The sequence below is a fragment of the Seriola aureovittata genome, chromosome 2 (genome assembly GCF_021018895.1).
Source record: "Seriola aureovittata isolate HTS-2021-v1 ecotype China chromosome 2, ASM2101889v1, whole genome shotgun sequence".
In the NCBI taxonomy this organism is placed as follows: Eukaryota; Metazoa; Chordata; class Actinopteri; order Carangiformes; family Carangidae; genus Seriola; species Seriola aureovittata.
In genome coordinates this window covers 12,765,552-12,784,625 of record NC_079365.1, presented here as the reverse complement: position 1 = coordinate 12,784,625, position 19,074 = coordinate 12,765,552, and the positions used below count along the sequence as shown (strand labels likewise).

General features: G+C 40.3%; 2 protein-coding genes across 4 annotated transcripts in view; one reads left to right on the top strand and one right to left on the bottom strand.

Annotated features, from left to right (window-relative positions):
• srgap2 (SLIT-ROBO Rho GTPase activating protein 2) overlaps nucleotides 1-7,589 on the bottom strand; it is a 53,292-nt gene extending 45,703 nt beyond the window's left edge. For both annotated transcript variants that reach the window (XM_056395531.1, XM_056395540.1), the window contains exon 1: nucleotides 7,055-7,589. In XM_056395531.1, coding sequence (XP_056251506.1) covers nucleotides 7,055-7,121 — 67 coding nt within the window. In that variant the 5' untranslated portion in view covers nucleotides 7,122-7,589. The remainder of the gene's footprint in view (nucleotides 1-7,054) is intronic.
• A 1,041-nt stretch (nucleotides 7,590-8,630) lies between these two features.
• fam72a (family with sequence similarity 72 member A) lies at nucleotides 8,631-10,859 on the top strand. Of its 2 annotated transcripts, XM_056364622.1 has the most exons (4): nucleotides 8,632-9,246; nucleotides 9,481-9,558; nucleotides 10,101-10,225; nucleotides 10,318-10,859. In XM_056364622.1, the coding sequence occupies exons 1-4, from the start codon at nucleotides 9,095-9,097 to the stop codon at nucleotides 10,410-10,412; spliced, it is 450 nt and encodes a 149-aa protein (XP_056220597.1). In that variant the 5' UTR covers nucleotides 8,632-9,094; the 3' UTR covers nucleotides 10,413-10,859. The 2 variants fall into 2 exon arrangements, with proteins under 2 accessions (XP_056220600.1, XP_056220597.1); XM_056364625.1 differs by lacking the exon at nucleotides 9,481-9,558 and having other exon boundaries at nucleotides 8,631-9,246.
• The last annotated feature ends 8,215 nt before the right edge of the window (nucleotides 10,860-19,074 follow it).

Here is a 19,074-nt window from a genome sequence, read left to right as displayed (position 1 = left end):
TTCCTCTGGCGTCCCTTGGGAGCATTATCCAACCTTTCTACTGTTGTGTTTTCTCCCCTTCCCTTCTTTCTGCCTCTCTCCTATTTATTTACAGCTGGATGTCTGTTCTACAAATTGATTGTTTTACAGAGGATATGAGTGTGCTTTGTCTCTGCCCTGCTCGGCTTTATATAGATCCCTCTGTTCTTAAAGATGTTCTCACCAACGCACACAGACACACAAACATCCTCTTTCTCAGCTGGTTGTGGGTCAGCGTCCGGCACAGAGGCTCATGCATGCACACACAATATGTGTGTCGCATATGCTGAAATCATAAAGTGGTGATTATTGGTTTAAACTGCCATAGGCCGCGTGACGAAAACCTGTGTGTCACATTTCATCACAACTGACAAACATCATGAGAGAGAAACACAGTGAGACAGAGAAGGAGAGGGGGAGAAAAACAGAGAGTTTTGAGTTGAAGACCAGCAGTTCTTTTCACAATGGTCTGATTGTTCATTGGATGTAGGCTGAGAGAAAGATTGAAAAAGAGGGAGAGGGAGTAGGGGATTGACAGACAGAAGTGTGTGTGTGTGTGTGTGTGTGTGTGTGTGTGTGTGTGTGTGTGGGGGGGGGGGGGGGGGGGAGGCCAGAGTACGGCTCTGCTTTTTACATTTTTACACACTCTCACCGGTTGCTCTGCTGTTGCTGTGTATGTGTGTGTGTGTGAGTGAGTGTCAGATAAAGAAAGTGAAATTTGAATGAGGCACCCTAACAGGGGTCAAGGCCTCTGTATTAACTATGGGCTTAAATCTCACACACACACACACACACACACACACACACACAGGGTTGGGCGATGTGATCATATATATTTTGCAGAAACGGCTGAAACAACAAGAAAATTAACCTGCAACAGTTCTGATGAATGTTTAGTTAATTGTTTGAGCAAAATGCCCAGAATTAAATGGTCCCAGCTTATAACATGTGAACACTTGATGGTTTATAAGCTTCTGTGATGGTAAACTAAACATGTCCTTTCTGGGTATTTATCTATACCTCTCATCTTCATCTGACAGAAGCCAACTGTCTGAGTAGAATGCTACACTTGACATTATGCAAAAAAAACCTTCAGCAGGTAACAACAAAGTCTGCCAGACTAGACAGCCTGTCTGTGTGTGTGGTGTGTGTTTTTGATGAATAAATATGACATCAGCTTTATCGTGTTGCATAATGTCAAAGTAAGAAGCAACCCACTGACTGGACACGGACACACACACACACACACACACACACACACACACACACACACACACACACACACCCCTTCAACATCAAAGAAGAAATCACCTGAAAAGAGGGAGGGAATATTTCAGCCAATCCCAACATGCCTCAGTGCTGAAGGTCTAGTGAATTAATAGCAGCCACAGTGTTAGGATAAGCCAACCAGAGCAGACGGAACATCTGTTGCCCAATCATAGCATCTGGAACATCTGGCACCAATGAACGGCAGTCATCTAGCAGCTGAACTCTGACCTTACCCCACTCGGCTTTACTGGCTGTCTTCTTCTTCTTCTTCTTCTTCTCCTCCACATTTCTTTCTTTCTTTTTTTCCATTCATTCTCCAGCCCCCCTCAATCTATCCCTTCATTTCTCTGACACCGACGTTAATGAGCTGTGGGTGTTGTACAACTCTCCGGTTCATCTGCATATCATGGTGGTAGAAACTACAGTTATCATAGCAGACATTCCTCTTTTTATCTCTCATCTATTAACTGTATCCAGAATGTAAGGGGGTAGGCAGAGATGGATTACACATCACAATCCAAATCACAATAACACACTCACTGACTTATAGCCAGCGTTCTGTGTGTGTGTGTGTGTGTCGCCACAGAAGGAGGCCAACTCAGCACTCAGTCTCAGAAAATTGTGTTTTCACTCAGGTGCCGCAGCAGCTCGGTAGTAAATTGTCATATTGAATGCTAAAGAATGAGGAAGCAGATACGTAGAGGAGAACAGAAAATCAATGAGTGTTTTCAGCCACGTCGACTCTGGTGCTGACACAGCACACAGCCACTGTTACTGTTTATACACTCACCTAAAAGACAATGGGACACCAGGTATGGAACACATTGTTCTATTGTGACTTATCAAAGGGAATAGAGAATTTTTGTTCTTAAAAAAAAAAAAAAGAAAAACTAATTTTTTCTCTCCACTCCTTTCTATTCTGAGAGGCTAGTGTGCTGACTGGAGTCACAGCCGTGGGCCCAAACAGGAAGCATTACACACTCCCTGTATAATCCGTGTGTGTTCCAGCCGGACTCCTGAACCTCAGTTTTACACAAACATCCTTCCTTATTGTAAGCTCTGTCAGCAATTTTAATTCATCTCACAGTACAAAACACACAGATCCAACACACTCTGACAGACATCCACACGCTTGCACAGTGTATAGCGACTAAACAATACCAACTTGTGCGATTAACTTGTGGTTGGTAATTGCACCACTGGACTCAGTCAATACAGTCCAGGCCTAATTGACAAGGGATTGTTAAAAAGATCACACACACACACACAAAGCCCTAAATGTACTCCTAATTGATTTGCTTAAAGATGTCTTCCCACATCCTTCCAACCACACACGGCTGATGTGAGAGCACCAGTGGCAAAGAGGTTAAAATAACAATTATGCTGCATCCATCTTCCCTCTGTTTTGTCATTTCTTCCCTCTGATTCTTACTGTATCAAGAAACAGAACCTCCCTGCCATTTATGTCAGAGGATCCCTTTTTCTCCTCTTGATCAAATATGCATCAATCAGCCACAATACACTTGCAAAAAAAGAAATATAAGCCAGACAAAGAGCTTCACATACACACACAATCCCACAATCGTGCATGCAGACAGACCTCTTGTCGTGTCACCAACTTTTCTATTGTGTGCAATTCTAAGCGGCCCTTTATCCAAAATCATGTTTCTCTGGCTGCCTTATAAACTGGCAGCTTGGTAAAGTACATGCAGGCAGACACAGTTTTAGTTTGCAGCCACAGGCACTCATCCCTCTTCAGAGAGAGAGAGAGAGAGAGACTGACATCCTACCTGCAGAGCTGAATGAGTTCATTAGCCAGTCTGGAAAATTACAATCGCTAAGAGCTGTTTGGAGATACTGCCTGCTTCTTTGTGTGTTTTGAGCCGTCAGATTTTAGTCTCAAAATCAATAAGTTATTCAGAACATCATCAGATTGAATGACCATGCATACCTCACTGTATTTTCTGAGAAACCACCATAATCAATACATTTCATCAGTTGTAAAAATGCTAACTATTTGCAAAGGGAATCACTCGTTAAAACACTAACAGATGCTGAGGCACGGAGCCAAAATGTACTTGAAAAATGTGACATCTGTCAAATTTTTTTTAAAGACTCAGCACTCCCTAATTTTCCACTCAAATGTTTCCCATTGCCTGAATTAAAGCTTTCCATTTAATCAATATAGCGAGCTTTCAGACTGGTAAACGAGGGATGGTGATAGCTGGTAGATGTGCACTGAATGGTCAAACGTAATGAAGCCTATAATAGTGACAAGGCTCAGAGTAATTTGGAGTCTTTCTAAAACAAAAGTAGCTTTCTGGATTCAATTCCAAGTAAGTGCTTTGTGAACTACGACTGGCGGGCGATAAGCTCATTCCTTAACTCCATTTCAGCGCTGTGTAACCATTTACGTCTGTGTTACAACATTCCTATCCCTCTTTAAATCTGTCTCACTTTCTTTTTCCATTTTTCTCCTTCTTTCTGTTTCTCCGTCTTTCTCTCGCCATCTTACTTCTTCCACCTTTCAGTCGATCTGTGTCTTTCTACATGCACACTCTCTCACACTCTCACACACACACTCACACACACACACACACACACACACACACACACACACCCTCTTCCTGAGCAGTAGGAACATTCCTTGCATCAGCCAGAATCCCATATTAGAGTATCAGCACTCCGCCTGTGAGAAAAACAGACTGAGAAAAGGATGGTGGTGTTCAAGCATGCAGTATTTTTCAGCTCCCACGTCAACAGTGTGAGGTGATAGTGTCCAATGACATTCCCATAACTACTTTAAGGAGCAGTCATTTTTTTATTTTTTTTCTTCAGATAGGTACAGGGGGGTAGACAAAGTGTGTGTTTTCAAACTTTAAAAACATAAAGCATTAGCAGAGTCCCATTTTAAGAGGGTAAATCATCTCAGGCATCTCGCCAGAATTCCAGAGTACGTTGAGCATGAATGCCATGTTATTATCACCAAATGTTGTACACGGCATACTGCATGAGAAATACACGTATAACTATTTTGAATGTAGTACAATGGTGCTACAATGGAGTACAATGGTGCTTTAGTGGAGTACATAATACTACAGGAAAGCATAACAGTGCTGCAGAAGTGTTCAATCAATGCCAAATAAAACATATAATTATAGTAGTTGATATACCAAGGGAGAGTCTTAAATAATTAGGACAAATGTAGTCATCAAGTGCTTGAGTTATTTTGTCAGGCCCTTCTCTGTGCGAATGTGTACATGTTACAGTGTATCATGCATCTTCCTCTCCTGCTGCAGAGCTTTATGAATGTAAGCCATGGGAGGATTTACATTTATTTTCGCCCATGATGCTGCTGTGTATGGCTGCAGCATCTTCAGACTATTCCCGCTGGCTGGTTAGAGAGGAGACGTGCAGGTATGTCTCTCACCTTAGCTAGGTGGACTGAAACAATGAAGCACGGCTATCAAAGATGTTTCAGCAAATACAAGAGAGGCATATGTGATATGTAGCTGCTTCATGTATTGCTGCTTGATACCCTCCATTAGAGAATCTCTAACAGCAGTGCACGGGGTAATGACAGACTGTCTGTGTCTCCCACAGAAGGCAGACTGTTGGGAATGTCACAGCAGACACACACACACACACACAGCATCTAGAGACGACTCTCGGCAGATGGAAAAACACATACACCTCAAACAGTTATGTGGATGCGCAGGTTTACCCTTTCGTCTGTTCATTCCAGGTGGGGAAGATGGTATGTGGAAAGAAATGTGGACAGAGTGAGGAAAGGAAAGATAGTCCAACACAGCTGTTCACTAGGGAGCAGTGCAGTAACTGACAGGAGGAATCAATGCAGAGGGTCGATGGACAAACATTAAGTCCACGGTCTGACAAACAGCAGACAGCTCTCAGAATGTAGCACAGGCAGAAGGCCTTACACAGGCCGCCAAGCATAAACAGCAGTCTACAATGACACTAATGTCACTGTGGTGACAGCTAAATTAAGTTTGCAGATAGGCAAGTAAACAAGAAGAAGCAGTTAATAAGAGGTGGTCCACAGTGAGCTGAGTCGAGGTGCCCTGGATTGCTCTGTCCATTAGGTTAACTTACAGGACTAACCATTAGAATATGCCACCAAATCAAAACCCAGTGCAGATTGCTGTGCAGATGTAAAGATAAAGTGACAAATCAGAGAAAACAGGGATGACTGTTAGGTTTTCAGATATGAAACTGACCTCAATAGTGGTGGCGTTCATAGTCATCAGATGTCAACTCAAATGAACACATCTGAAAATCTTTTAGAAGACTGATGTTCATACCTCTGGTAGAGTTCCAGGAACTTGCTGACTCTACGCCATGCAGCATTAAAGCAGCTTTTGGCGGATACACACCTTACTAAAACACTTGATGTTGGTTTTTCCTTTAATTTGTCACCCATCTGTACGTTAACACCAGGAATTCCAGTATGACAACATAGTGATTTATGATAACTCTCTCAACAACCACTTTGTTTCTCGCTGACTTGCTGCCCTATCAAACAAAGTCACAGGAGACAGCGGCTGCACAGGAGAACAGGAGGGCGGTGAGGTGACAAAATCAAGAAAGGGCTGGGGAGAGGACTTGTGTCCTGTTCCAAAATGTAAATGAGTAGATGTAATGATGACAAAAGTAGTCATCTTGTCCCATCTTATCTAGTGATCTGGCATTGCAGGAGTAGTGGAAACATGCTGTTCTTGAGGAGGGCAATATCCTGTCCTCTCTGTCGCATCCCTCTCCTTCTTCCTGCCACCTCTGTGCTTACCCTCTCCCTCCCAGCCAACTATATATGCCACTAAAACCGTAGATCTGATAAGCAACGGCTGTCACCCTGACTGTCAGTGCCCAGCCAAATAGTGTGCCTGCCTGACAACAAAAACATCCACACACCACACACACACACACACACCAATCGGCCAGCAAACAGTTAACATCTGAACGCCCCTTTCTAACCATTACAATCTGCTCTCCCACGTCCTTGATCGCCGGCAGAAGCGACACCAATGGGCTGTGATCAATGGACAAGCGTTAGCACAAATTGATCATTTAATTGCTATCTGAGTTTAAAGAAACGCACGCGCGCACTCTCACACACACACACACACACACACACGCACACACACATTTGCAGCATGAACGAATAGCAGTGCACACCAGCAGAACAGACACGCAGGAGACAGAGAGGGAGAGAAAACGCCCTGCCTTGTTCCATGTCGAAACCCCAGCCCTCTGGGTAGTCTACACACACACACACACACACACACACTTAGACATACATACATACACACACGCACGCACACACACACACACACACCACCTTCACATAAGCTTTTCTTTACAGACCATATAGAGGCCACATTTGGACAACAACGCCGGTTTCTGAGCGATTTTTCCCTGTCTTTGTTGGCCATCTGTGTGCTGAGTTACAGGCGAGCGATCACACGCTTGGAGACACGTTGATCATGATGTTCTATTTAAGATTGCAATTACCGATACATTATCGATCCGCCACGTCCGCACAGTGACAATTAACCTTCACAAACGGTTGGTGAAATACAAAAGCAAGCGTACCCTTTACGCCTGATAGGAGAGGTGAGGGTCCACGACAACCATGCAGTCAGCCAAGTCAAGGGAAACACAGCATATAGTAAGAAAGCACAGATTTAAGGCTACATCGATGTAGCTTGCCCCATCTTTTAACACGTGAAAATGTTTTAAAAAGTTTTACCTTTAACTTGAGTTTCATATTCGGCCACTATCTCCTTGTCCTTTCGGAATTTCGCCGGAGACGTCATGGCTGAGTTTGGAGATCAAACCACTTGCTCTCGTTGCGAAGTCAATTTTGTCTCAATCAATCAATCAATCAATAATTCAGCCTTGGAGGAAGGAAATGCCACTCTGGAAGAGGTTTTGAAACGAAAAATAGAGCCCAGATGAGAGATTGCAGCTCCTCAGTGTGCCCGCGGATCTGTATTGTCTCCCTGCCTCTGTTCACTCCGGGCGCATTGTGAGTTTGGCGCTGCTGCTGCTGCTGCTGCTGCTGTATGTTCCCATCCGCTGCCGCGCCTCAACTCCTCTTCAAAACCGGTTATGGTGCAAACAACTTCAAGTGAAAGAAGATTCATTCCCCCTTAAAACCAAACAGTAATAGCTTGTCAGTCAGCACTTCTAAAAGTTTTATATATAAACATATATATATATATATATATATATATATATATATATATATATATATGTGTGCCTGTGTGTGTCTGCCTTGAACGGGAATCGGTCTCGCAGCAGCCCTTCCGTCTGACTAAACTAAGCTGCTCCCCTCCTCTCTCCTGAAGTGAGAGAGAAGGAACCGAGTGGAGATGGAGGGGCTGGCTGCTGGTCAGCCCCAATGCGCAGGACAGGCAGATACACACATGGATGGGATTCATTTGGGTATGAACCACATTTGCTGCAGTTTCAATTAAATTTTCATTCAAATGTATGGCAATGGCAGTATAATCACAGGGATGTTCAAAAACAAAAAAGCAAAACTGATATGTCTCACATAGTTATATCATAATTTCTCGTAGGATGATAGACCAGTTGCAATGTGGGGATAATGTATTCCAGGGTGGGCAAAGTAAAGAAAAGTGGGTTTAATATTTATAAGATAACGTTATTCCTTAGTTGTCTTTCACTAACACTCCTGACAGGAGGCAAGCTATCTGACATGTGTCCCCCTGCTCAGTTTAGGTGACTGTAAAACTTCTAACAAACAAGCAAACTAACTAACTAACTAACTGACTGTCTAACTGGCATAAACAGCAAATTACCACTATAGGTAACATTAGCCCAAACTTAGTCTAAGAGTCTATCATTAGCTTTAGCTTGCTAGCAAAGAATTCCATAACTAGTCATCTAGACTCACTGACAGTACAATGGAAATACATTAACCTTGTCTTGTGTTTGGACGATAAGAATTTGTACCATAAAACATTTGTACAGGTTATTAAGAAAGTATCCCTCCTCTTAAACGTCAAGGCATCAGCTTTTCTTTCTCTTTCTTTCTTTTTTACACCGACAAAAAACTACAGCCCCGCCTAATTTTATAGGACGAGAGCAATTCTTCCCACACCACGATTGGTGAAACAGAATTTGAATGACACGGATGATACCAATTGGCTTTCAGGACCGTTGAATGTGGGCGTATTTTCTCTAATTTATGACCAGTCAGTTTTAGACATTGTAATGGAGGCGGCCAATGGTGTCAGTTACTATGGAGTGTATCCAATCAAAGTCAAGTCATAGGTCTTTTAAAGATAGTTTCAGGAAGTGCCCTTAAATACCAGGAAGTTGTAAACAAAGCTGACAGCTATTCAGTTAGTTGTTAACTGCATCTGAATGGATGCTGAGCCAGTCGTGTAAAACGGGCTAGTTATTCGCCGATATCGCGTATCGATCAATTATATAGCTTACCGTTTTCTTTTATATAGAGATCGTCTCGCGGAAATAGATATTCGTCCGAGCGTTTGTTCAACAAGCTAACGTTAGCTGCCTTCCGTTTTGTCGTTAGGGAAAAGCTAACGTTTGCACAAGGACGTTACAGCTAGCGTTAACGCCTGCGAAGTTAACCTTAGATCGATTGTTTTTATCCGGATTTGAACGGATAGTGAGCAATAACAGTTCCCGATTCTTGTGTTTTCTTTTGTTTTGGTTTTTTTTTTTTTTTTTTTGCTGCATTTGCTGTCTGGGGGCAGAAACAGCGAGCGAGTTCGTCCATTTTAGCAGGACAACAATGTCTACATCCAACGCTAATTTCAAAAACAAGTGTGTGACACAGGTGAACTGCATTTTTTGTGACAGTCTGCTCTGCACGAGAGGCATGAAAGCAGTGCTTCTTGCAGACACTGAAGTTGAGCTTTTTTCCACTGACATACCTCCCAATAGGTAAGTGCTAATTTAGCTAGCCTTTGTTTATGTCTGCTGTTGCTGCCAGGGCGAGATGTACTTAACAAAACTGAAGCTCACCGATAATATGCAGAGGTACAGTGATAGGAGGGACAGAGTATTGGAGCTTAAACCTTGATTATCAGGTTTTGTTTGCATGAAAATGTGAAATCAGTGTGGGTTTTAATCTTTCATGGCCATGTTTGTTTCTCATTACACGCACCCTCCCCCAAGAACTGTTGACTTTGTGGCCAGCTGCTACTCTACTGAAAGCTGCAAATGCAAACTGAGAGACATTGCATGTCTCAAGTGGTATGTAAAGCTCTTTTGTAGCCTGCAGGGTTTTCTTTAGGAAGACCATCTGCTGATGAGATGTTAAATAAAAAAGCACAGCCACTACAGTTAGCACAACAAATAAGGAAGTCCAACCTATATAGATGTTTTTCATAATATGCACCTGTAGAGCTGCAACTAACAACTGTTTTCATTGTTGATTTATCTGATTATTGTCATCTTGTTTCATCTGTTGGTCAATTGAACACCAGAAAGTAGTCAAAAATGTGCATCACAAGTTGAAATCTTCACATCTCGTTTTGTGTGGCCAACAGTCCAAAGATATTAAACAAATTCTGATATCTGTCATTCATTTCTGATTTTAACATAAAGCTTGGGTTTGCAGTGAGGCTTCATGGAACCTCTTTTGTATTCCCAGGCCTTTGTTGTTGTATACAGGGCAAAAACAAATATGTTAGATAATAGACGCCCACTAGTGGAGTTAGCACTTTTCAGAAGTGACCCCAGTAAAGTGCTGACACATGTTCCTTCTTTATTCTCTCGCCCCCCCCCCCCCCCAGTGGTAATGTTGTGGGCTATCATGTTGTGGCCCCGTGTAAACCCTGCCTGCTTTCCTGTAACAACGGCCATTTCTGGATGTTTAATAGCGATGCTGTGTCTACTCTCAACAGACTGGATGCGACAGGTCAGTATAAGTTCCCCCTTGAAACAACCGGAATTTCAGTCTGTTAATTGTGGTGTTTATAAGCTTTTGTCACCTTCCAAATGTGTCTGCAGGTCTGAATCTGCTCCTGTGGGGAGATCTTCCCGAGCTTGATGACAGTGAGAACGAAGAATCAGAAACCCCGTCAGAGGAGGAGTGCATTAGGTAGAGAGGGAAGCGGACAATGTGAGAGATTTAGAGGGCCAACATTTGAGAGGTGGAGCTACAAGAGTGTACAAACCATGCTGAGATGAGAGAGAAAAGAGAAAACTTAAAGGGTAATTGAACTGAATCACAAAGGGTTGAAAAGTGCTGCTTTACTGCTCTGCATGAGTTAAAATATTAAACCATGGCGCACTTCTCTCCACACCCCAAACAGTGATGTCACAGCAGGTGTTTTGCCTTTGACAGCTGATGGAGAACACCTGTCTTGACATCACTGACTAAGGTGTGGGCATAAACACACCATGCTCCACAGTTTTAAGATGGAAGTAAGAAGTGTTTGGCCCTATGTAATTCAGTGGCGAATTACCCTTTAACCTGTGAACATGTCTTTTCTCATCACTATTCACTATTTAAAGCACAGACACACACACACACACACACACACACACACTGTCACACACATTCTCCTCTCTCTTTTTCTCCTTTTTGTATATTTGCGTGGGCTATTATAAAACATGTGGCTGAAGTAGACTGAAAATAACAGACAACTAGACTCCTTAATCTAGTGCGTTCTACTTTTCATTAGAGTCTCCACTGAGCTCATGGTTTTGATTGGCCTCATGAGAAGTTGGGAGTGTGGTATGATAAGTCAGTGGAACTTACCAGTGAATGCTGTGCTTTTTTTTCATGCTGTTTACGTTAAGTCCAATTTTCTGATGAGATGACCGCAATTCGCTTACTTTCTTTTTGATGGCAGTTCTACAGTAATCTGTACATTCGAATATGCTGTAATAAGCAAAAACTCCCATTAACAGTCATGTCTTAAAGGCTTGTATTCTCTCTGTGTGGCTGGGTGCTGACTGAACGTTTGAGTGCTTTTTGAATCCCATGTATTGGAGAAATAGCACAATTACTGAATGATATATATATATCTATGAGTTCCTTGCTTTTTAAGGGCGTATATGATTTAGGTTGCATTACAATCTGACAAACTACAAATGATATGTTTTGATAGGCTAATATAGTGTTTGTTATACACCTGACAGCAGCAGTATGTGTTTAACACCCAGATGAATCTGACTGTAGCAGCGTGAGATACTAACATGCTAACTTATGCATAGTGCGTGCTTCCACAAAGGCCTGGAGCAGCCGAATTTAAAGTCCTACTTTTATTAAGAGTTCAAATAAAGTAAAACGTTACTCGATCAATGATATAGGAAAGCTAGGATGGAAATTAACATAGGTGGGATTTTGCGCAACTCCACAGCTTTTCAATGTGGATTATTAGGCAAAATTATAAAAACAGTTCTAAAAGGATTTTAATGTCCATGCACTGTTTTTGTTACACCACTGTTCAGTTTTATGTAGCAGCATAATTGTAGCATCTAATGAGAAGAAAAAGTCAACTCCAAAGAATCATGTAACGTATCGATATTGAGCTTACAGACTTGCTGCCCCTCTAAAAAGATACTTATGTCATTTTTAGCCAGTTTATAAAAGAGCATTACACATTTTTAAGTCATTTGTGGTGAAGTTAGGCTTAAGTCAGTAGAGCTGGCCACAAAACCCTCAACCCTCAGTGTTCTATTGGCCTTACTGATGCTGTGATTGCAGAGAAAGAACCTTTGTCAAGCTGTGGACTCGGAGATGATGCTGTATGTTAGTTGGTCATCACTAAATGACCAGGCCTTTTTGTCAGCCTGTTGTGCCAGACACAAGTTTCAGCATCCTCCAGTCATAAGGGACTTAACTCAAATCAGTCCTTTTTTGGCAGTGCCATCCTCGAGCTCTTGTTATTGTTTCACTGCTGTGCCCTGCGAATACTATGATCCTGTCTTAAAGTAAGTCTTTCTGTGAGTGAATGAGACTTGCCTGTATTCTCGGCAAGGATTTCTGAAGATGCAAGCTTAGAATGTCACTTCTTACCTGAAGGAAAAGGATAAAGGAAGTTGGTGTTTTTTAATCAATAATTGGCCTCTGTGTTTATCTATGCTATAGCCTTTAGTTGTGGGAAAACACACATAGAGGGGGAAAACTTTGTCCAGAATTTCACGTCCTTCACCTTTAAAGTTATAACTGACAGTCTGCTACACGTGCACACCAAATACTGTCTTATGTGGTAAACTGATAGGATACAGTGCATCAGCTATGTATTTATTAAATCCACAAACCAAATATCTATAACCACATACTTCCTTTTTGTTTACAGATTTTGTTTACAAATGCGTTGGTTTGTATTGTGCTATAGTACTTATGTTTTTGTTCATGTATTTAATATTTCATTTGTGACGTAGTGCTTTGTTTTGTACGTTAAAAGGTTGGATGTGTACAGTTTTACCTCATGAAGGTATCACTTGCGAGCTTCCTCTGGCTAGGACAACTGTCAAATGATAATCAAAAGAATTATTTAAATGGCTGTTTCTGACGTGAATAACTTTGATTAACATGCCCTGCTGAAAATGTATATTTTGGAATTGCACTGAAACTGCATTGGTAGTTTGAAAAAATGATTTGTTGTTTTGTATGCTTGTTAAATTAATAAACTTTTTTTTTTTTTCCAAAATACCTTAAAAGCTCGTTAGGTCTGGTTCTTTTTTTCTACTGCTTATCCAGGAGTCCACAAAAAAAATGATTGTCAGACAAAATTGACATCACATGACCTACACACTCAAGTTGCACTACAGAACATCATGGAAAAGTTCTCCCAAATGCCATTTGTGTCTGGTTTTAATTATACGTCATCACACTGTTGTACACACAAGATCCCATGATGTGAATGAGACAAAAATGTCTGTGCAAAATGCTCTAAACATTGCTGTTATGAAGTGGTATATTGCACTTCCTGACACTGAGTTCTCCCTAATTCACAATACAGAAATGACTGCCAAGACTGATGAACTTATCAAATAGTCAAGTCAGTTTTATCTATAGCCACAAATCGCAAGTAACTCTTCGAGGGCTTCACACCTTGGACAACATACACCAGCATCCATCGGCAGAGCTGTGTGGGATAAGGGAAAAACAGAATAAAGTAACTCCAAAGCAACAGGAACTCCAACTTCAACTCCAAGGATGGAAAGACATGCAACAGGTAACAGGTGAATTGCAATATTACATAAACCAGAAAAGTATCATCTAAAGCACATACAGCATAAAGTAAATATTAAATGCAATAAATCAAACTGTTTAGGCCCAAGTGTAAAACTCCCAATTCCTCCCACCCAGCATCTGTAAATTAATCAGATGTTCAACACAGTATTTGTGATTGAAATGGACTGAAAATGTGAATGATCTCATTGGTGGACATTTTGATTCCACAATTGTCATTATGATGTTTGAAATGTATTTGCCAGGGTCACTACACCTAGCGAGTAAACATTTAGAAGGAAGAAACTGGGTAAAATTATGCTCCCAGCAGGGGCCTTTATTTGTCTCTGACCTACAGAGTTTATGTGCATTCTGCTTTTTGCGGTTTGGAATTGGGTCTTTTCATTCATGCGCTTTACAGATTTATAATATACATCAACAACAGTCTTATGTTTTGGAGGTGAAGCGCTTTCATAATGTGAGGGCAGCATGTACTGAAAATCCTGATAATTCATATATTATATACTATAAAGAGAAAATATACTTCAACCTATAATACATGCAAATTATCAGATTTGGGAAAATAACTGCTATTTACCTTTGCTATTTTGCCTGGCAAAAAGCATGCTGTAATTTCAAATGTGTTACGTGATCTGTGGCCCTGTGCATTGTGTTCTCTTCAGAACTGAGCATGTGTTGGTGACCACACAGCGAGGAAAAGAAAGTCCTTTTTTGGAATGATCTTACTCAAGTTTAGTCATTTGTTTCACACACCTCCCTCTCAGGAATTCTCTGCTGCTGTTGAAACATGAACAGGGCAATTTAAGGTAGTGATGGCAAGAAAAATCAGAAACAAATACTTGTGGCTTGCTCTGTGTTTTTATTAACGCAGAGCAAATTACAAATCGTGCCAGCACAGCATCAGCTCCATGTATGTGTTTTATCTTGCATAATTTCACAGTCTGTATCAGCCTGTTCTTTCCTGTGCAATACAATAACTTCTCCACAGACTTCCCTATAGAGAGTGAAAGATCACGGTCAGGAAAAACCATGGTTTGGATGTTCCCACCCTCCTTCAACACAAGTTACTCCTGTAATGGGGAACTACATATACTCTTGAGGCATTTTGTGGCCTAGAAGAAAAACACTAAACTGTCAATGTTCCCTCAGGCCAGTGGTCAACAGGAGAAGACTGATTGCTCTAGGCAGCTTCCAGGTATGTGTGTGTAAGTGATTGAATGAATATGAAGCAGAGTGTTGCTGAATAACAGAATATACAGTTCTCTGTGCACGGCTGCCTTCCCTATAGACAAATAAAGGTTAAATGAAATGGAGTATGCTGCCTCGGTGCCTGCCAGGCTGGTTAAAGAGGCAGAGACTCAGCTTTAAGTGGCAATCTCAAAGATCTTAATTTAAATAAGTGTCTTTTAAGTCACTATCTATCGCTGAATGAGGTAACATGATGGTAACTGAGCCTATGACCCACTGATGAAATTATATAGAAGTCCTTGCATTTTACAGTTTTATGAACTGGGTGTCTGGTATGACTAATGCGCAAAATTACAAGTAACATGAGTGACTATCACAAAGTTAGTGATGTGTAACATCATAAGTGTGGTTCATGAACAAACAAACCTTCAATTACCATGCATCACCATAGGTTTCGCCAAACAGATGTCACCAAACAGAGATTTTTGAAATTGCTACATGAAATAACAACATGCAAAGTCCAGCAGATCCTGTCTCATCACACCTGTGTGAGACAAATAAACAAGTAGTAGTCAACTAATGTTGATGATGAATAATTTACTGTTTCACAGGACATAACAGCTTTAAGTTTTAACATGTACAAAGCTTAAATCATAGCATGTTCAACATGGAAAGCTAAAGCTCAGTATAGACAGAACATCATCAATGGAATTGTACGGTTTTTTATATTGTATGAGCCAGTGGACTTCAGAGTTGGCAATTAGAGGACAACCAATGTATTTACACCCAAGACCTTATTTACTAAGGTTTGACTGTTTGAGTGGTGTTTATAAGACATTCGTAAAAGCCCAAGTTTGTTATTGACCATCGACAATGATAGGATTAATAAGAAGATGACATTTAAATGACAGAACAGCACAGTTGACGACTTAATTTTCTTGTATTTTTCCTTTAGTTGAACCACGTCACTGTTATCTATGTAGATCAGTGGTTCCCAATCTGGGAGCTAGGATCCTCAGAGGAGTGCAGGGTAAATACCAAGGGTTGTGAGTTAATTGATGGGATGGGAAATAAGAAAATATTTGGGGCTTTTCTCAAATCTTTGCATTTTAAATTATGACATACTCAGTAGTTTCCTTCTTCACACTTATAAAACATATTCAAATGAAAGCCTGAGAGGGGAACATCGTACTTTGTTTCGACACATTCATTCAAGACCTTTAAATGATCATAGACCAACAGGGTTGGGAATAGCTGGTTATCACGATATAAATTAAAGTGACATAATCTAGTTTGTCTTTGTTTCTACCATCTGTTCAGCTTTTCAAGGCTGAAATGAGCCTGTTTGTGGTGTCTATAATAAAAGCAATGACGTAAAGATTACTGTGCTAATAGTGTCAAATAGATTGTCACACCAGGTAATAGCAGAGGTTGACTGTTCTTGAGTCACACACATCAGCTTTCAGCTAAGAAGGAAACCAGGCAGACAGGTATGGAGCTAATATGACAGCTGTTTGAGTGAACTGTGCATAAATGGTGGACAGGTGTGTGGAACATGTAACAGCTAAGAGGGCATGTGCACAACTGTTTAACAGAAACAGCTGCCAGGTGTATACACACAGGCGAGGATAAGGCGGCCTCCAGCTGGGAACAGATAATTCAAATGGCCTCATCAGTTTAGGATATGCTGATTGTAACTTAAGTTCACTGATTTGCCACAATAACATATGGCCCCACTCAACATTATTATGTTTTTCAAATGAGAACATGTTCACAGACACTTTATCTTATTAGTTAAACATGGAAAAAGACTGTGACTCATCAAGAAGCACAGGTGTAATGAATAACACTAATGACGGTCTGCTCAGTTTAAATGTCCTTGTATTCATACCAGAGACAGACATCATAATAATTAATGTAGTTCATTACATCTCTGTTTCTCCTTCTACGGCAGGGCATAAAGTCTGAATGGAAAAAAAGCCCTTTACTATTCAAATATTCAGTGCCTCAGGTATAATAAAACTCAAGTATGTAATTAAATAAAAATCATTCAAAATCTTTCCATATTAAAAAAATCCATTTTGTCTGGTTTTTAGGTTGTTGGGTTACTATAACATGACCAGAATTATGCCAAATGGATCAGTTGAAACAAAGTCACTAATATAAGAAGAACTTCTGAGATAAAAGTAAAAACAGGCTTCGGGGAACAATCAGTCTCAAAATATTCTTACTGGCATAGCACGTCCCCCACAGGTGTTTTCAATCCTGGCTGATTAGACCTCTCCTCAGACTGAAGTTGGATGGAGCTGCGCTGGAATCACATTGGTTCACAAGAGAGATAAGAGAGATAAGGGTGTGACTTGCCCTGCTCTAACAGGTGAAATAAAACTAACCAGAGAACGGGGGAGATATGAGTCAAGCATATAGTGCCACACAGTCCTGGAGGTCTAATCTGACAAAAATAAGCAAAATCATTTTGTAATCTCATTATTAGTTAATACTGAAGTCAGACCTACAGTATTCCATCGTGCTACATCACACAGTAGTCCAGTATACAGGACATATCTAATGCCTCCTGGTGCTCAGGTGGAGAATCTCAGAGTGGGCGCTCTGGTGCTCTCTGCTGGACGCCTGGTGCAATGACACACACAGAAGTCTTGACAGAAACAACCCATCACTGAAGATCTGGTTAACTCTAGTTCACTTCAGGTTTTTGTGTCTTTTTATCAGTTACAAAAGTTTGTGTATTAGAGATGGTAAATGTGTCTAATTTAAAGTAAGGAATGTATTTGAGTCATAAATTGATTTATATGTCAGTGAATTTATCATTTTCCAAACATGAGTATGGTGAAAATAGTCTGGGCTCCCATCACATTACATTACAACTATAATTTTATTTTAATTGACTGTTGAATGTATTTGCATGATTCTCTTCAGAGATTAATTAAGGGAGAAAACACAGCTGGTTTTTGCAGCTTTTGTAGATTCCTGTCAGTGCTATGGTGATCTGTAAGGGGAAAAAAAGATGATGTTCTGATACAATTGAGATTTGAATTATGTCAGCCTTTGATTTTTCTATAAATCAAGGAACAGCGTTGTTCTCAGGTTGTCATGATTGGCCTACATCCAAACACAAGGAAAAATGAATATGTAAAATAATAATGAGAGCGCAACCAATAACCATTTCTGTGGTAAACCGTAGAGCAAGGATTGATAAATATTTAAATAAATGAGGAGGGAAACAAGTGAATAAAGAATTTAACAAAAACATAATAAAATGTAACATGTGACAAAGAAGCAGCTGCAGCAAAGGAAACATTATCAATGGAGGTACGGATTTTAGAGGAAGAATCTCGCTGTTATTTTGGAAAATAAAATTGTGATTTATTGGTTATGATGCTAGCTGCAAATGAATTTGTTCAGCTGAGAGCAGAGTGCTCATTTCTCAGGCCTCAATGTCCCTTAGGTCTGGACAATAATAAAAGCCAAAGTCAATATGAAATATTAATAATATTTATCAAACAATATCAATGTTATATGTGATGTGTAATGAAATATTCCAGTAATCCCAGCAGAACACAAATATCAGAAGAAAATGTAAAACATCTCTATATCTACCACATAAAGGCTTATTATAGTGTGTAGTTAATGTACTGTATATGTATCATGTTGTGTGTGTGTGTGTGTGTGTGTGTGTATATATACATACATATATATATTTAGAGAGAGAGAGAGAGAGAGAGAGAGAGAGAGAGAGAGAGAGAGATTTGGTCTGATCTCTCGACCATATAAATTACATTAATTACATTATATTTACTTTGTTGTTACAGTTTTTTCGACTGATATTTTGCCACAGCATTGGCAAAATTACATATTCAAACAAATCAATGTTATTAACAGAAAACATTAATAACCTAGATGTAGTTTAGTTAGTGTCTGTTAGTTCTTCTATTAAAAGACCAATTAATTTTTTGCTTACATTTGGGTCATGGATTGTACTTTCAAGATTCATTAAGCAAAACTCAGAAATGCTCCAATGGTCTCCCAATAAATTAGCAAGCAATTTCTTATAAGCATTGCATAATGAATGCAGTTGGTTTCCCTTGCAAAATGCTACTAATTGTGTTTTCTTAAAATTGCTCCAAGAGTTCAGGGCCTCTGCGCAGCCACAGTTACTTTATCTTCCTGACACTAGATGGAGCAGTTGTACCACTTATGGAAGCTCCCACCAGGCAATGGTACAGGGTACACTTACAGCTAGACTCAATACCTCAGTGTCAAAGAAACAAATCCGAATGAAGACAAATAATTAACTCTGAAAAATGTATATTTATATTTGCTGTGTCACTAATAGTAGTATGTTATTTCTG

What these genes read in the sequence shown, in the direction of transcription:
- fam72a (XM_056364622.1), top strand. Translation starts at nt 9,095, where the DNA reads ATGTCTACATCCAACGCTAATTTCAAAAACAAGTGTGTGACACAGGTG. An exon ending in ACTGACATACCTCCCAATAG is followed by an intron (nt 9,247 to 9,480) that starts GTAAGTGCTAAT and finishes CCCTCCCCCAAG; the next exon opens with AACTGTTGACTTTGTGGCCA. An exon ending in GACATTGCATGTCTCAAGTG is followed by an intron (nt 9,559 to 10,100) that starts GTATGTAAAGCT and finishes CCCCCCCCCCAG; the next exon opens with TGGTAATGTTGTGGGCTATC.